The 15081-nt window shown below is 38.1% G+C and overlaps 1 protein-coding gene across 1 annotated transcript in view; it reads left to right on the forward strand.

Annotated features, from left to right (window-relative positions):
• Nucleotides 1-15081, forward strand: part of fgfrl1b (fibroblast growth factor receptor like 1b) — a 36589-nt gene that overhangs the window by 17880 nt on the left and 3628 nt on the right. The window contains exon 3 of the mRNA XM_073820219.1: nucleotides 2779-3051. Coding sequence (XP_073676320.1) covers nucleotides 2779-3051 — 273 coding nt within the window. The remainder of the gene's footprint in view (nucleotides 1-2778; nucleotides 3052-15081) is intronic.

Here is a 15081-nt window from a genome sequence, read left to right on the forward strand (position 1 = left end):
GTGTGGTTATTTCTACCCCGTCTAGGAGATTTATTTTGCCTCCCTGTCTGCCATCAGCTTCAAACAGACATGTTTTTGCTGTATGGGGCGTGTGTGTGGCCTCAGTCATCTTTTGTCTTTTCCACTGTTACGGGCAATATTTGTCTGTCAGCACATATGACGCCCCTCTCCGCCTCACATCAAAGCTTGTTGGTCAGCTTAGACACACTCTGTGACAAATAGTTACCATGCATGATGGAAGGAAGCAGTTTTAAATGACAGTCTCAAGCTTTCTATTCCTGAATCTTTCCTCTAACGCATTCTTTATCAGTGCGTGATGTATGCTGAGTGTAAAGCTATTTCAGCTTCTGCTTGATAATATCCTTAAGCCAACATTCAAGAGTTACCCTCTTCTATTCATTCAGCCACCAGATTGATCAGATCTATCTCACATGGTCCGTGCAATCCATCTCTTCTCCGCTAGTGAAAAGATCCATTGTTTGTTCAAGGAGCCCACCGATTCCATTAAATCTTCATTATAAACACACAAGTGTTTTCCTTTCCAAACCCACACAAATGTTTATTAAGCCACCAATTGTTTTATACACTTACATTTGTGAATTAAGTGCACGATTCATCTAACAAAGACCCCTCTCCAGCTGTGATGTTCATTTCCACCTTTTTTCTGCTCTATTTCCAGAGAGGAATTTTTCTGCCATTCTCGGCCCTTCTCAGTCTAACATTCTGGAATTTACTGTAATTTAATTCCAGCACCAAAACAAGCTTTTCTTTTCCCTCCCGCGTGTTCTCTTGGCACTTTCCTGGATGGCAACCAGCAACTTCAGGTGAAAACACTTCACTCCAACAGTGAGACTTGAAGGGAAGAAGGAAAAAAAGAATGAAAAAGTACATTTAGGGCCAGTGTCATTTTTCAATTTATAATCTTGGTGGTTCTCACAGCAGCTGCTAGAGCGGCAACAGGATGTGACAGTACCAGGCATGAATGAGAGGTGCCTTCCAAGGTACACACACCCCAGTGCACAGGAAATGGAAAGCAAGTGCTCATGGGAGTCTTCGCAAGCTGCACAGAGGGGATGAAAAGGACCTTGTGCATGCAAGGAAAGAAATTCCCCATAAAATTCTTGCGCCTAGCTTCCCCCCTCATAACATTTCTTTGGGCTACAAGATGTATTAGGAGCTGGTAAAAAAGAAATGTTTTCTTCATGTCACAGAATTTGTGCATATGACATTTTTGGCAGTGTTGTCTTTGTGCTTGCTGGGCCATAACACTTGCAAAGGAACATTTCAGTCTGTAGGGCGCATGAATCTTCACATACTTTGCTAGTCTTTTCCCATAGCATGAGTATGCCAGGAATAAATAGATGACAAGTTTACCTCCTGGTACTGGAACATTACATCCTGTATACGGGTTATTAAATAAAGCAAATAGGTAAAAAGTTCACAGAAAAGTAAAGATCATTCTCCATGAAGATATTTAGTAAATTTCCTACCGTAAATATATCAAAACTTTAGATTTTTGATCAAACATTTTTGATTAGTAATATGCATTGCTAAGAATTTCGTTTGGACAACTTTAAAGGTGATTTTCTTGCTCTTTCAGATTCTAGATTTTTTAAATAACTGTATCTCGGCCAAATATTGTCCTATTCTAACAAACCATACTTCAATGGAAAGCTTAACTGAATAAAGCATGTGATTGCAACAATATAAAATACATTTCAACTTCTCATTCAAACATAAAAGGTCTTTAAAGTTGTGTTTTGGCAAAATGTGTGTCAAACAAACTAAAACCGAATGTCTGTTTTCACTGCACATTTTAAAAGCAAAGCATGCACGATTCGCTCACACGATTAGCTTGTGATCCGGTGTTTTTTGCGCCTCAGAACGCCTCAGTTCACAGTGACTACAGTGAACTCTATTAGGCTACTGCATTTGCTGTGAGTTTAGCACATGTTTAGGAATGCAACAGCCACCAGTTATGCTTTATTTTCACATTTGCGTAACTTCCAACATTTTGATGGGCAGATGATTACAATATTTGACTAAATTTGTAGTAAGACGCATTTTTGTAAGCCTGTTTTTTATAAAGCTGGAGATTTCAGTCAAAATAAAAGTATGAAATGCAATATGAAATGTTCACAGCTAGAAGTTTAAATGGGTACTGCAGTCCAGATTCAGAATATTAATAAGTGTAGAAATTAGAAAAAAAGTATTGTAATTTTCTTATGAAATATTGATTTCCATTTATTTTACAGTGCAGTTGTTTTACTGTATATGGCTATTACTGTCATAGGAATAATAATAATCTAAAATTGTAATTATTATTATTATTAATGTTCTTATTTGTTTAAGGATTGAGTCTCCTTTAATGTTCAGGTACAAGTTAATTCACAGATTTTTTTCTTAGTTAAGTTTTCTTAGTTAAGAACATGGGTTGAAACACTTAATTTTGAACTCTCAAAGTGCATTAGATAGAATAATTTAAAATGTACAAAATGTTCCCTAGAGGGGCATCACAGTGCCACGAAATCCTGTGGGAAACACTCCATGTGATACTGTACAGCCCTGCATGGCGTCATAATGATGGTATTAAGAGGTGGATTAATTCAAGTAGGACAGCACTGAAGGCCTAGGTGTGAAATGCACAGCCCGCCACTGATATATATATATACATGTATATATTTGCATTAAACTCACATGTTAGGTATGTGTTTATTGTTTGTTATGTAAACTGGACAATTGCTTTACTCTTACATAAGACAATGTTTTTTGCTCCAGGTCCTCCATGGGTGAGTCGTCAGGTAGAGGACAGACAGACAGCGAAACTAGGCCGCACGGTTCGACTCCCATGCCCTGTTGAGGGTGACCCCCCTCCTCTGGTCCTGTGGGTGAAGGATGGGCGGAACGTGAATCAAGGCTGGAGCCGCTACAAGGTTCTAAAGCAGAGTCTAAAGATCAAAGAAGTGGAACTGGAGGATGCCGGAGTGTACATCTGCCGCGTCACCAATGGATTTGGCAGCCTCGCCCTCAACTTCACACTCATTGTAATTGGTAAAGACTGCCTCCCACGCCATACACCACAACCCTTTATAACTCAGTTCTTTATACTTCTGTTCACCCAGCACATTTGTAGGCCACATCAGTTATCCAGGCTTAATCAAAACCTGCACCGTTGCACACACACAACAGTTTGAGGTAGTGTTTTGGGGGGTTAGTGATCTAGCTTAGACATATGGCATCTCAAAACAGCAGAGCTAAAGTATGAGCTTTCAAAAAGAGCAGGGCAACTTTTTAGATGCCCTCTCAAAAGGCTAATTGTGGCACAGGAAAGCAGTCGGGCTCATGTGAAGCTGCTCCCAAATCATATTTGACAAAACTGACATGACTGGCAGGGTACTCTAAAGCAAGCGTGGTTTCACGAACGTAACATTAACTCGAAAAAGCACAAGAGAGCATTGTGCTGATGGAAATTTATGACTTGTTAGCATTTGCTGGAGCATATGGCACTGATGCCGTCTTGCATTATCAAATCTAGAGAACAAAGAATGGTTTCATGTCGTCCGTCACACAATACCTGCAGTTGTTTATGTAGGCCGTAATTTAATACCATGTTCGTACTTTTACCCGCATAGTGGAGACTTTTTTTTCCCTGCTAGAACCTGACAGGCAAGGAAATTAATACACACCTACCTGAATGGATGGAAGGAGAAAGAAAATAAGGTGTAGAGGCACGTAGCTGTTGTGAGGCAATGGGGGGTTTGCAGCTTAGAGCGTGTGGTGCTCCTGATGACTGCTGAGGGACTGTGGGGCAAGCATTTCCAGCCAAAACGTCCTGTACAGGGAGAGGAGACTGAAACGACATGCCGCCTTCTCTGCTATAAATCTGAACTGGTCCAGTGAAGTTGAGAGGCCTGGAGGACCCAGAAGTCCTTGGCTGTTCCTGTATAGCATGCGGATGCGAAGCATGATTATTCTGCTGAGCGAGGCAGCTGCTTAATTGGTCGAGCCAGTGTTTTCGGGCTCCCTCCCCTTGATGTCTTTGCTCTGGGCCTCCTGTATGGGGTGTGATGGCGGCCTGCTGTTTTCCTGTTTCGTCCCTGAGAGCTCTGTGGAGCTCAGAGTTATGGTGCATTGGACTGGTTCACTCCCTTTGGAATATAGTTGTAGAGTTTACTGAAGTCATTAACTGCAATGACCAACAGTCCCCGAACAAAAGGCCCATTAGACCCTCCTGGTGTAGTGTTTGAGTGTTTAAAGCTGTGACTTTTGCTGAGGGGAATGCCACTATTAGTTAACCAGAGAGTGGTTAAGAAGCGGCATTGTTTTCAATAAAGATTAGTGGACCTTGCAGCTGAAGAGTTTAAAGGGATAGTTCAGACAAGAAAGGAACATTCTGTCATTAATTATTCACCCTCTTGTCGTTCCAAGCCAGTGAGACCTTCATTCATCTTCAGAACACAAATGAAGATATTCAAGGCCCAGAAAGATAGTAAGGACCTTGTTAAAATAGTCCATGTGACATCAGAGGTTTAACCTAAGTTTTATGAAGCTATGAGAATACACATGAAAATAATTCTTGTAGCTTCATCAAATTAAAGTTGAACCACTAATGTCACATGGAATATTTTAACAAGGTCCTTACTATCTTTCTGGGCCTCAAACGTCTCCGTTGCTTTGGTGTCTCGGATTTCATCAAAATTATATTTGTTGTGTTCTGAAGATAAACAAAGGTCTTATGGGTTTGGAACAATAAGGGCCTGAGTAATTAATGACAGAATTTTCATTTTTGGGAGAAAACTTATTCTTTTGTAGTTCCAAGCATTTATGACTGACTTTCTTTCTCCTCTAGAACACAGAAGATATTTTGAAGAATGTTACCACTGTTTTTGCCCCTACAAAGTAGTGTGTTCTAATATAACATGAAACCATATACATTGGACAAAATACAACATTTTCATTTTTCAAAGTGCTGTTTATTATGTTCCACAGCAGAAAGGAAATCATAAAGGTTTTAAATAAAATTAAGGTGTAACATTGGAATAACGTTATAAATTTCATCTCTTTTACTAGGGGTCCTTCAAGAAAAAAATCATCTTTGTGTAGTAAAATCAATGGGATTCAAATAAAAGAATCATTTCCCCACTGTTGTTTTTTAGATTGGAGGAACCAAGTTTCTACATGACTGCAGGATATAAAGGTCATAGAACGTAGCCTTCTCATAATATGAAGCCTTATTTCTAAAAATTACAGTAAATTTCTGTAGCTCTGATTATTTTGTCTGCATTGCCCATGAAATTAGTCATAGCCCTCAGCTCAGCAGTGGACATGTGTTTATTGCATGAATGGAACAAGACATGAAGTGTCTAAAATACAAGTGCACAGTTCATCTGAATGATGTTTACTTTAACCGCATGCATTGCACAAAATTAACAAACTTTTCACCAAAACAAAGTAACAAGAACATTAACAACAACACTGATAATAAATCATGGTTTATCGGTCAATTAGATGTGCTCTTGGTTACTGATCTATGCTCTTAGCATTTTCTTAAAAAAATAGCATTTTATTTAAGATAGAAAACCTGAAAAAGTGACCCTGGACCACAAAACCAGTCCTAAGTAGCACAGATATTTTGTAGCAATAGCCAAAAAATACATTGTATGGGTCAAAATGATCTTTTTCTTTTATGCCAAAAATCATTAGTATATTAAGTAAAGATCCTGTTCCATGAAGATATTCTGTAAATTTCCTATTGTAAATTACTGCCCCCATTTACTGGTTTTGTGGTCCAGGGTCACATATGCATGTAAATGTCAGTGTAAATAAAATACTGATGAGTGAAAGTTAAGGGTAATTACAAAATTACCCCTATCATATGTTTGTTAGAGATCTTCCTTTTAAGCAGCTACTTAATGTAAATTAATGTACACTGAAAACACAACAGGGGAACTCCAGGCAGGACTGCCTGAATCAGGAGAGTGGAATTTGGTGACATTCAATAGCACCTGTTGTCATCAGTGCGGCTGTAATCTGCAGGAGGATTTGCACTCACAGCAAGCATGGGCAGATCCGTGCCCTCATATTTTAATGTGCGTGCAATCTATACCCCACTTCTTCCTCATGAAAGTGTAATTTTAGCTTTTAGTTGATATTCTGCCCCTATCAAACCAGGCTGCTGATGGTTTGGTGTAATCACTTGGCAATAAACCTAAACTGAGGTAACAGCTATAATTTAAGCCTTCAGTTTTTCCTGACCACAGTCCCTGAAAAAAGTCTTTGTGCTTTTTGCATGCGTAAATAGAAACACATTTTTTCAAAATCATGTCTGCAGTTGTACATGAGAACAACAACTCGAGTTTTAAATATAGACAGAGATTAGCGCAGCTTTACAGCTTTAAGGCATTTTAATAGGATCGTTAACTTGCTCTCCAATGTTGCTCACATATTCAGTGCTTTTTTTTAATCTGGCATAGGGAACTCTGGGAATTTGGGTTCGTTAGTATGGTATATTAGGCTTTACAGGTCACAGGTCACTTTACAGGTCACATGCTTCACCACCATCTCACGCGTCATGTGTCAAGAGTCAAATCAGTCTCTGTGTCATAAACCGCTGTACTTTAAAATGTCCCACAGCACCTGGGCCTCTCCCTCATTCCCCTGCGGTGGTCCCAGACCCTGCACCCCTGCTGTTTCTAAAGAGCTCCACACACTGCCAGCATTGTTTTCTCACAGCGCTGCTTTGCTGGAGTCCAGGGCAAGGGATCTTACGCTTTCATTATTGTCTATATTGTGAGAATTTATGTTGGATGTATGAATCTGTGAGTGTAGTAGAAGATCTCGAGTTTGCCTCCAAAAGTAACAGACTCTGCTGACAATTGCACTGTTGTAGAGTCCCGGTTCCCAGGCATTGGCTCCCTCTTGTCTGCTTTCCTCACCTATCGTATAGGAGGCCGTACTGTGTACGGACGCAGCGGAGGGAGACTGTGGCTTCTACTCAGACGGTGGTTTGGGCTGCCTGTTTTATGAGGGGACTGGTGGAGAGCTTCCAGCAGTGGCCTTTTGTTCTTTGTTTCCAGGCCACGGGTTACATGTGTTGCAGTTTAGCCAGCGTCCTCCTCACCTAAATGGATAATTGTATCAAAATTACACTCGTAAGCCAACCCGAGACTAAGGAGGGACGTGGTAGGTGGGATAAAGGAGGGGCCGGCAAGTTTGGGGCAGCATGGATATGCCTTTCAGTCTTTGGGTCATGCCGATTTGGCCAGGATTGGGTTGAGTGGGAATCACAGCACTGACATTCATTGTTTTGAGAGGATTTGGTCATAATCCTTTCTGCTGTTGAATTCTTACACAAGCTCGTTTCCATTCCAGTAGACGTGCATTTACTCTCCAGACCAGCCTCACTGCTGCAGTATTTATGTTTAGCCTGTTTTACACTTTGTTTTCACAACAGCTTCTCTTTTGGGAAATGCTTTCCCCTATTTAAACAGTCCAAGGGGGAAGAAAAACAAACTAGGTCATGTCTTTGAAACAGCCACTTTGATTACATTATTTTGACTGATTAATTAATTATATACAATTAATTTAAACTATTATGCTCTTTTTCAAAGTCTTTATTTTGTACTAGAACATGCTCTCATGCTTGGTGGTTCGAAAAACGCATAATTTTTCACATAAATAACATTATTACAAACGCTTTCTCCCCAGGCTGGCACAAATGGCTCAATTAGTTCCGGGTTCCACCTTCTGAAAAACCAAATGTATTGTGATTGGTCAGCAGTCCCACTGCGTTGCAATTGGTGAACAGCTTAGCTGGCATTCATTACTGCCACGCCCCGTCCCAAAGCAGCAAACTAGAATAAAGTGATTCTTACATTTTAAATATGGATATTTTTCTTACAAAATCACATCGGGTCGCTAGAGGAGGCTTTTACTGATCCCCCTGGAGCCATGTGAGACACGTTTTATTATGGATCAACTTGTTTTGGACTGATGGAGAGAAACACTCGTCACACAAGCCTTTGTTACGAATTCGAAAACATCATTTTAGAACTAGTAATAAAGGAACGCTAAGTTACCTCATTGAAATCTTATTATATTACTATATTAAAAGCTCACTGTATTATGTAGAGTATTGAGATGGACTGAGTGAGTGTGATTACCTGCATCTGAAACAGCATTCATTCTTCAGCTCAATCTCATATTCACAATAAAACATTAGTTTGAATGTCCGCTGAGGAAAGCGATATCTTTTTCGTACTATCCTTTCATCTCTTAGGGGTGATTCCTGATGACAGTGCTGCTCATTGTATTTTGGCTCAATCCCAATTCTACCCCTTACCCCTACACTTAGCCCTACCCCTCCGTTTGGCGCGTTCACGTGAAGGGGTAGGGGTGTCTCATTTCTCTTTTGGTTGGAGGGGTAGGGGTAAGGGGAAGGGCCAGATAGCCCTCCAAACGAAGATTTTTCAGGACCTCACTTCAAACGAAGGGCTAAGAGAAATTTCCAACATGGCTGCTCACTCGAGCAAGCAGACTCGTAAATATAAGTAATTTTTGCCTTTAATAAGGATTTTGATGACAATGTTTCATTATATGTATATTACCTTCAATCTTGTGTTTGTGTTTATGGTGTTGTTTTGTAAATAAACGTTTGCAAAAAAATCGCTAAAGTTTGCTAGCAGATAGCACTGATTGCACGATATTACAAAATATATTTTTATGTCATATACACTTGACTGCATGTTAGAAACATGAAAGACCAGTGGCACGGCAATTTGCAACAGTGGTGTAGTGGAGGGTGTACGCAGGTATACGGTGTATACACACTTCCACTTTTTAAATCCCCTCTGATGCGCATTATTCAGTAGTGCCCTGCATTCGCCAAAATCATGGCAGTCCACCACATCCAGTCATGTGAATAAATGTAAATATTCGCTCAAAACACCCAATAAAGGCAGTGATGATGCAGTCAGGACCGTGGAGCCGGCTTGCTTTGAAATGTATTTGATGATTGCGCCTAATGCACCTGCGCCCGCTCACCGCACCAGTAATTTAAATCAGTACATAATAATAAAAACGATACCTTACAAATAAAAAGAAGCTGATTTTTACGATCAGAAATTTCTTAAACCAGTGAACCCCTGTAAACATTTTAGTCCAAGGATCCAGAAAACGAATGCGTTCAAATAGAAAGTTCAAAACGATATTCACAAATGAAGCATATATACTTCTCCAGGCACCACTACACTGATTAGCAATTTGCCGCGCATGTGATAATGCATTGTTTGTTTTGCTTACGGCCACATGTGAATGAACGGTGCGTACACCGTACATTTGTACTTTTTGCAACATGACAACATTTTGACATCTTGGAATGAGTGATAAACATCTGCGCATGTCCTCTGACGTAACATTAGGAACTAGCGACAACCTATGATGACGTATCACAGTGTTGTAGTGGTGTCCCATTTCTTAGGGGAAATATTTTAGCCCTTCCCCTTTACACTTTGTTTCAAGGGACAAGGGGAAGGGGCGAGGGGTAGGCGAAGGGGTAGAAAATAGAATTGGGATTGGGCCTTATTACCAATACTAAATACTATTATTGAATCCTACTATTATTTATATAAAACATTATTTATTTAATAATAATTTTAATAAACAACTTCAGCCATCATAAAAGTTACCATGCAATTCAGTCAAAAGTACAAAGGCAGTACTCTGATATACAGCATTAAATAATATACATAAAATATAATGTGATGAGATTTATCCCTCTGCCAAAACTATTTGTTTTGGAACAAATAATAGATTAATGAGATCAAAGACTGCCCTTTAGATTTACCCAAAACAAATAAAAAAAATGCTCTCTGCATGTTCATGAGTGCTGAATGGCTGCTGACACCTTGAGGATCACATCTCTGTAAGACAGAAGTGACGTTATCTTTTTAGCAAACTGCATATTTCGAGTCTGAAAAAGTACATTTTTGGCTAAAAACACTAAAACTACATTCCAACACAAAAACCGTATTATGTATAAAATTATAGTGGATTTGGGCGTCCACCATGAAACTCGCTGTGAGTCCTGATATGACTAGAATATTGCACACCTCTCAGCCAGTCAGTTTTGACAACCAGAAAGAACTGTTTTATATATATATATATATATATATATATATATATATATATATATATATATATATATATATACAGTACAGACCAAAAGTTTGGTTTTTGAAGGCGCTGCTTTCTCATTCAGGTGTGTCCAAACTTTTGGTCTGTACTGTAGATATGAATTCAACTGAAAAAACTTGTGAAAAAATATCTTTCAGGTGGTCAAACAGCAAATAGTGGAGCTCTGCATCCACCTACTGGTAAAAGTTATTTGTAGTTTTTTTTTTTTTTACTTTTAAAACTGGATTTTCCAAAAGATGGCAAAAATCTTACACTAAACCATGTGTTATCCATGTTATCCCCATGAATTAAAGTTAGAAATGTGGGTCTTTTATAAAGTGAATTTTACATAAAAAAGCAGTTTTTGTATAAAAACCCATTTAAAAAATATGTATTTATTAATTTATATATATTTAAAACATATCACTAACCCACTGAAAACTGCACAAATGTAGAGTAAAAACTTTGGACACACACTTTTGGTCTGTACTGTGTATATATATATATGTGTGTGTGTGTGTGTGTGTGTGTGTGTGTGTGTGTGTGTGTGTGTGTGTGTGTGTGTGTGTGTGTGTGTGTGTGTGTGTGTGTGTGTACCTGGTATTCATCACGTTGTGGGGACCAAATGTCCCCACAAGGATAGGAATACCAGTAGATTTTGACCTTGTGGGGACATTTCTCAGGTCCCCATGAGGAAACAGGCTTATAAATCATGCACAATGAGTTTTTTTAAGGAAGTAAAAGTGTGCACAATCTCCTGTGAGGGCTAGGTTTAGGTGTAGGGTAGGTGTAGGGCGATAGAAAGTACGGTTTGTACAGTATAAAAACCATTACGCCTATGGAATTGGAATGTCCCCATAAAACATGTAAACCCAACATGCGTGTGTGTGTGTGTGTGTGTGTGTGTGTGTGTGTGTGTGTGTGATTGTCCTTACATAACATGGCTTCAAAAAGGTACTCCTTTTCAATAATTTGTATTTTAAGAAAAGATTAGAATACAGTAGAATTTATTTATCTGATGGCAAACACATCACAAGAACCGTCACAAGCACTTAAAATTGCTCTTAAAGCCCCACTTTGATCATGTGTCACTTTAACATTGATGTAATTCGTAATTCTGATTACTTGTAATGTGACACTAAGCTTCACAACTTCAGCCCTTAAGAGTGTGTTTGTTTGATTTCTTTCATTGTAGGGAAATAAGCTCAGGCAAGTTCAAAGCACAAACACATATGGACACAAATGAATTCATGCTTGTGAGTAGCTGAAGAAAAGACTTGGTTGAAAAAAGGGAAAGATGAAAGGATGCTTGATGGAATTGAAACCAGTCTGGACTCACATGAAATTAAGCTGAACAGAGAGACATACAGAGTTTGAAATGGCACATAAGAACGAGTTCAGGCGGAGAAGTGAGAAGCTTAACTGAGAGACAACAGTCTGTAAGTTTAGAAGCACAAAGGCATGAAATAGCAGATGAGGGGAATTAAGATGAAAATGTAAGCTGAGGAAACTGTTTCTGCTGATTTAGTGTTAATATAATTACATTTTGATATTATAGCATTGATAGTATTTAATTATTCTGAATTATGAATCTTTTTGTTTACACCTAACAGAGTCTTAAGTATAGAATCTAGGATTAATGATGTTTAAACATAATATTTTAAAGAAATATTTCTTATTTATTTTATATCATAATGTTTAAGATTCTGGCTATTTAACTGTCATTAAATAAAAAGAGGGTTATATGAAAATTTTAATTCTAAAACTCAAATTGATTTTGTTTTTTGTTTTTTGTTTTTTTAAGTTTTCTATTCTCACCAAGGCTGCATTTATTTGATAGAAAATGCAAGAAAAGCAATAATAATGTAACATATTTTTATCATTTAAAATAAATGTTCTCTGTTTTAATACACTACCAGTCAAACGTTTTTGAACAGTAAGATTTGTAATGTTTTTCAAAAAAAGTCTTGTCTGCTCATCAAGCCTGCATTTATTTGATTCAAAGCAAAACAACAAAAACAGTACAATTTTGAAATATTTTTGCTACGCAAAGTAACTGTTTTCTATTTGAATATATTTTAAAATGTTTTTTTTTTCCTGTGAACAAAGCAAAATTTTCATCATTATTACTCATTCTAATATGCTGATTTGCTGTTCAAGAAACATATTTTAGTATTATTATGATCAATATTTAAAACATTTAACATTATACACAACACAATAACATTTATAATGTTACAAAAAATATATACTCAGCCGTTTTCAACATAATAATAATAATAAATGTTTTTTAAACAGCAAATCAGAATATTGATTTCTGAAGGATCATGTAACTAGAGTAATAATGTACTTTGGATTAAATAAATGTTGGCTTAGTGAGCAGAAGAGACTTATTTTAAAAACAATAAAAATCTGATGCTTAATATTTTTGTTGATATATATTTAGGATTCTTTGATGAATATGAAGTTCAAAAGAATATTTGTATCATTATAATGTCTTTTTTGATCAATTTAATGCATCCCTTTTTTTTTTTTTTTTTTTTGAACGGTGGTGTATAATTAGAATTTTAAAAAGGATTTTAAATTGCATAAAGAAAATGACTAGACTAGACTCTCAGATTTTTAGACCCCACTTTACATCAAATTATAGCATCCAGTAAATGCACTAAATATTTTGACTCTGGTATTTTTCTGATGCATCTCATGCCCACCCTGCCTTTTCTGCTATGTGCAATTCAAACCAGAACCTAATCACATCATGGCTTTGGTTTCATGGCGTACAACTGAGCCTTCTTTGAGCTGCATGGGGAGCAAAGGTTTTAATTAAACTAAAAGGATGCAAATTACCCACCTTCATCAGAGAGCCACATTAAAGGGCCTTTCATCCACCTCATTAGAGGGTCCAGAGGCTGGGCCGGGCCCTCTGCAGGATGCTCCGGGCCCACTCTGCTCACAACAGAGAAGAAAAGAAAACGGGGCACATTAGGTTTGGCCAATTTCCTCCCGGGTCGCCATACGACTGTTGCTGAAACCACTTATGGCTCTATAAAAGATACAAGGAGACTTCTAATTACCCTTTCTCCTCGGCTTCTCTCTGTCTTTCCCTGCTGTGAATCCACCAACAGTCTCTAATTTGCCTCTTCAGTCAGCACATAGAAGAGATATGCCAAATATACAAACTGAGATGAGGTGTATGCATAAAGCTAACAAAAATAGAGTTACCAGATCGTGCTTAAAAGCACAAAAGCTTACCTACATTACCCATCTGATTTGATTTTGATTTTATTGGCAGGAGTAAGCATATGCTTTTATAACCGCTCAGTCTATTCTTTTGTGTTTCCCTCTCATCTCTCTCCAGCATTTTTGAATGCATTTGAATACATGAAAACGCATAACCGTGCTTCTTTCAAGAAAGATTAGAACGCTGTAACGTTTTCATCAAGAACAAAACAATTGGAAGAGCTCAAAAGAGCTGGAAAGCATTCAGAAGTCCTAAAGTACCATTTCATACCTTATGGAACTTCGTGAATACATAATCTCACTATAGTAAACAGCATTGGCAGTGTTTTCCTTTGATTAACTGGAACAGACATGGTTTTAGTTAGTGATAGGCCATTACCTTAAAAACACAGCATCACTCTCAGCCAAACGACTCTTAAGTTTCTCTGTGATCTTCAATCTTCATTACGTCTTTGATAGAAAAAAAAGGTAACGAGGCCTTTTTCCTTTGATGTTTATTTTATTTAGATGTCGCTGAAAGTCAGTAGAAACGTTTCAGCCCGCTTTCTATTCTGTTTGTTTTCCAAGCATGTGGAGCTCTCTATGACAGATCTACAGGAATGTATGTTTGCTCACACAGGTATGAATGGAGAATGAACCTTTTTGAAGGCGCTGCTTTCAACTTCTTCCCGGTTGGAAAAAATAATATGTGAGCCTTATTAACACAGTCCACATGAAGATCATTTGTAAGCTGAGCTGTGGGGCTGCATGTGGACCTCTCTAGACCAAACCTTCCTTCTTTAGGCAGCCCCCTCTTTAAATGTATGCTGAGAAATAGGAGCCCCCTGTCCTTCAGAGCTTCAGAGTTTATTTTCCGCTATATTCCTGTCCTATTGATGCAAAAAAGCATCGCTGGGAGTAGGTAAACTGTGAAGTGAAGCCATACAGCTCCAGAATGTCCTGTCAGGAGGGACCTCTTTCGTTTCAAACACCTGTTTAGAGAACTCGTCCTTCACAGACCAGAGAACAGGGAGTCTGGGGTCGGCTCTCGGTAAGACTACTTTAGCCCACATAAAGCTCTGCTGATTCCAGTCTGCTGCTGCTGAATAGAGCGGCAGTGGCTTTCTCTTGCTTCTACACCCCAGGGCCAAAGGTAACAATGAACTGAAGGCTGGTGAAAACACTTCTGCTTGCTTTGGCCTGGTCGTCTGTGTTGAACATGCAAGGCCTGTGCTCAGCATATGAGGATTAGCAAGGACAAAAGTGCAGTGCTTTACGCGCCAGCAGCTACACACACAGCCTCAGGATAGCAAAAACTTTAGAAAGACTGAGTTTGAAGGCTTTCCAAGCTGAAAAGCCATTATCAAACTTTCATTGGCATGTTCAGTAATATGGAAATACACTATGACAATAAAATGAAAGAAAAATAATATAAAAGATTTAAAAAAGATTAAACAGTTTGAGTATTAATTAATAATTAATTGAGAACACAGCTTTGCCATAAAAAAGTAATCTATATTAAAATATAAATCAAATCTTTTAAATTGTAATACAATGACAATCTCACTGTTTTTACTGCATTTTTTAAATAAATGCAGACTTTTTGAGCATTGTCTTTTATTTCATTTTTATTTCATTTATTTCGTCAAACAAAAACGACTTCCTTTATTATAACAGATTTTTAAGACC

Source organism: Garra rufa, chromosome 16 (genome assembly GCF_049309525.1).
Source record: "Garra rufa chromosome 16, GarRuf1.0, whole genome shotgun sequence".
In the NCBI taxonomy this organism is placed as follows: domain Eukaryota; kingdom Metazoa; phylum Chordata; class Actinopteri; order Cypriniformes; family Cyprinidae; genus Garra; species Garra rufa.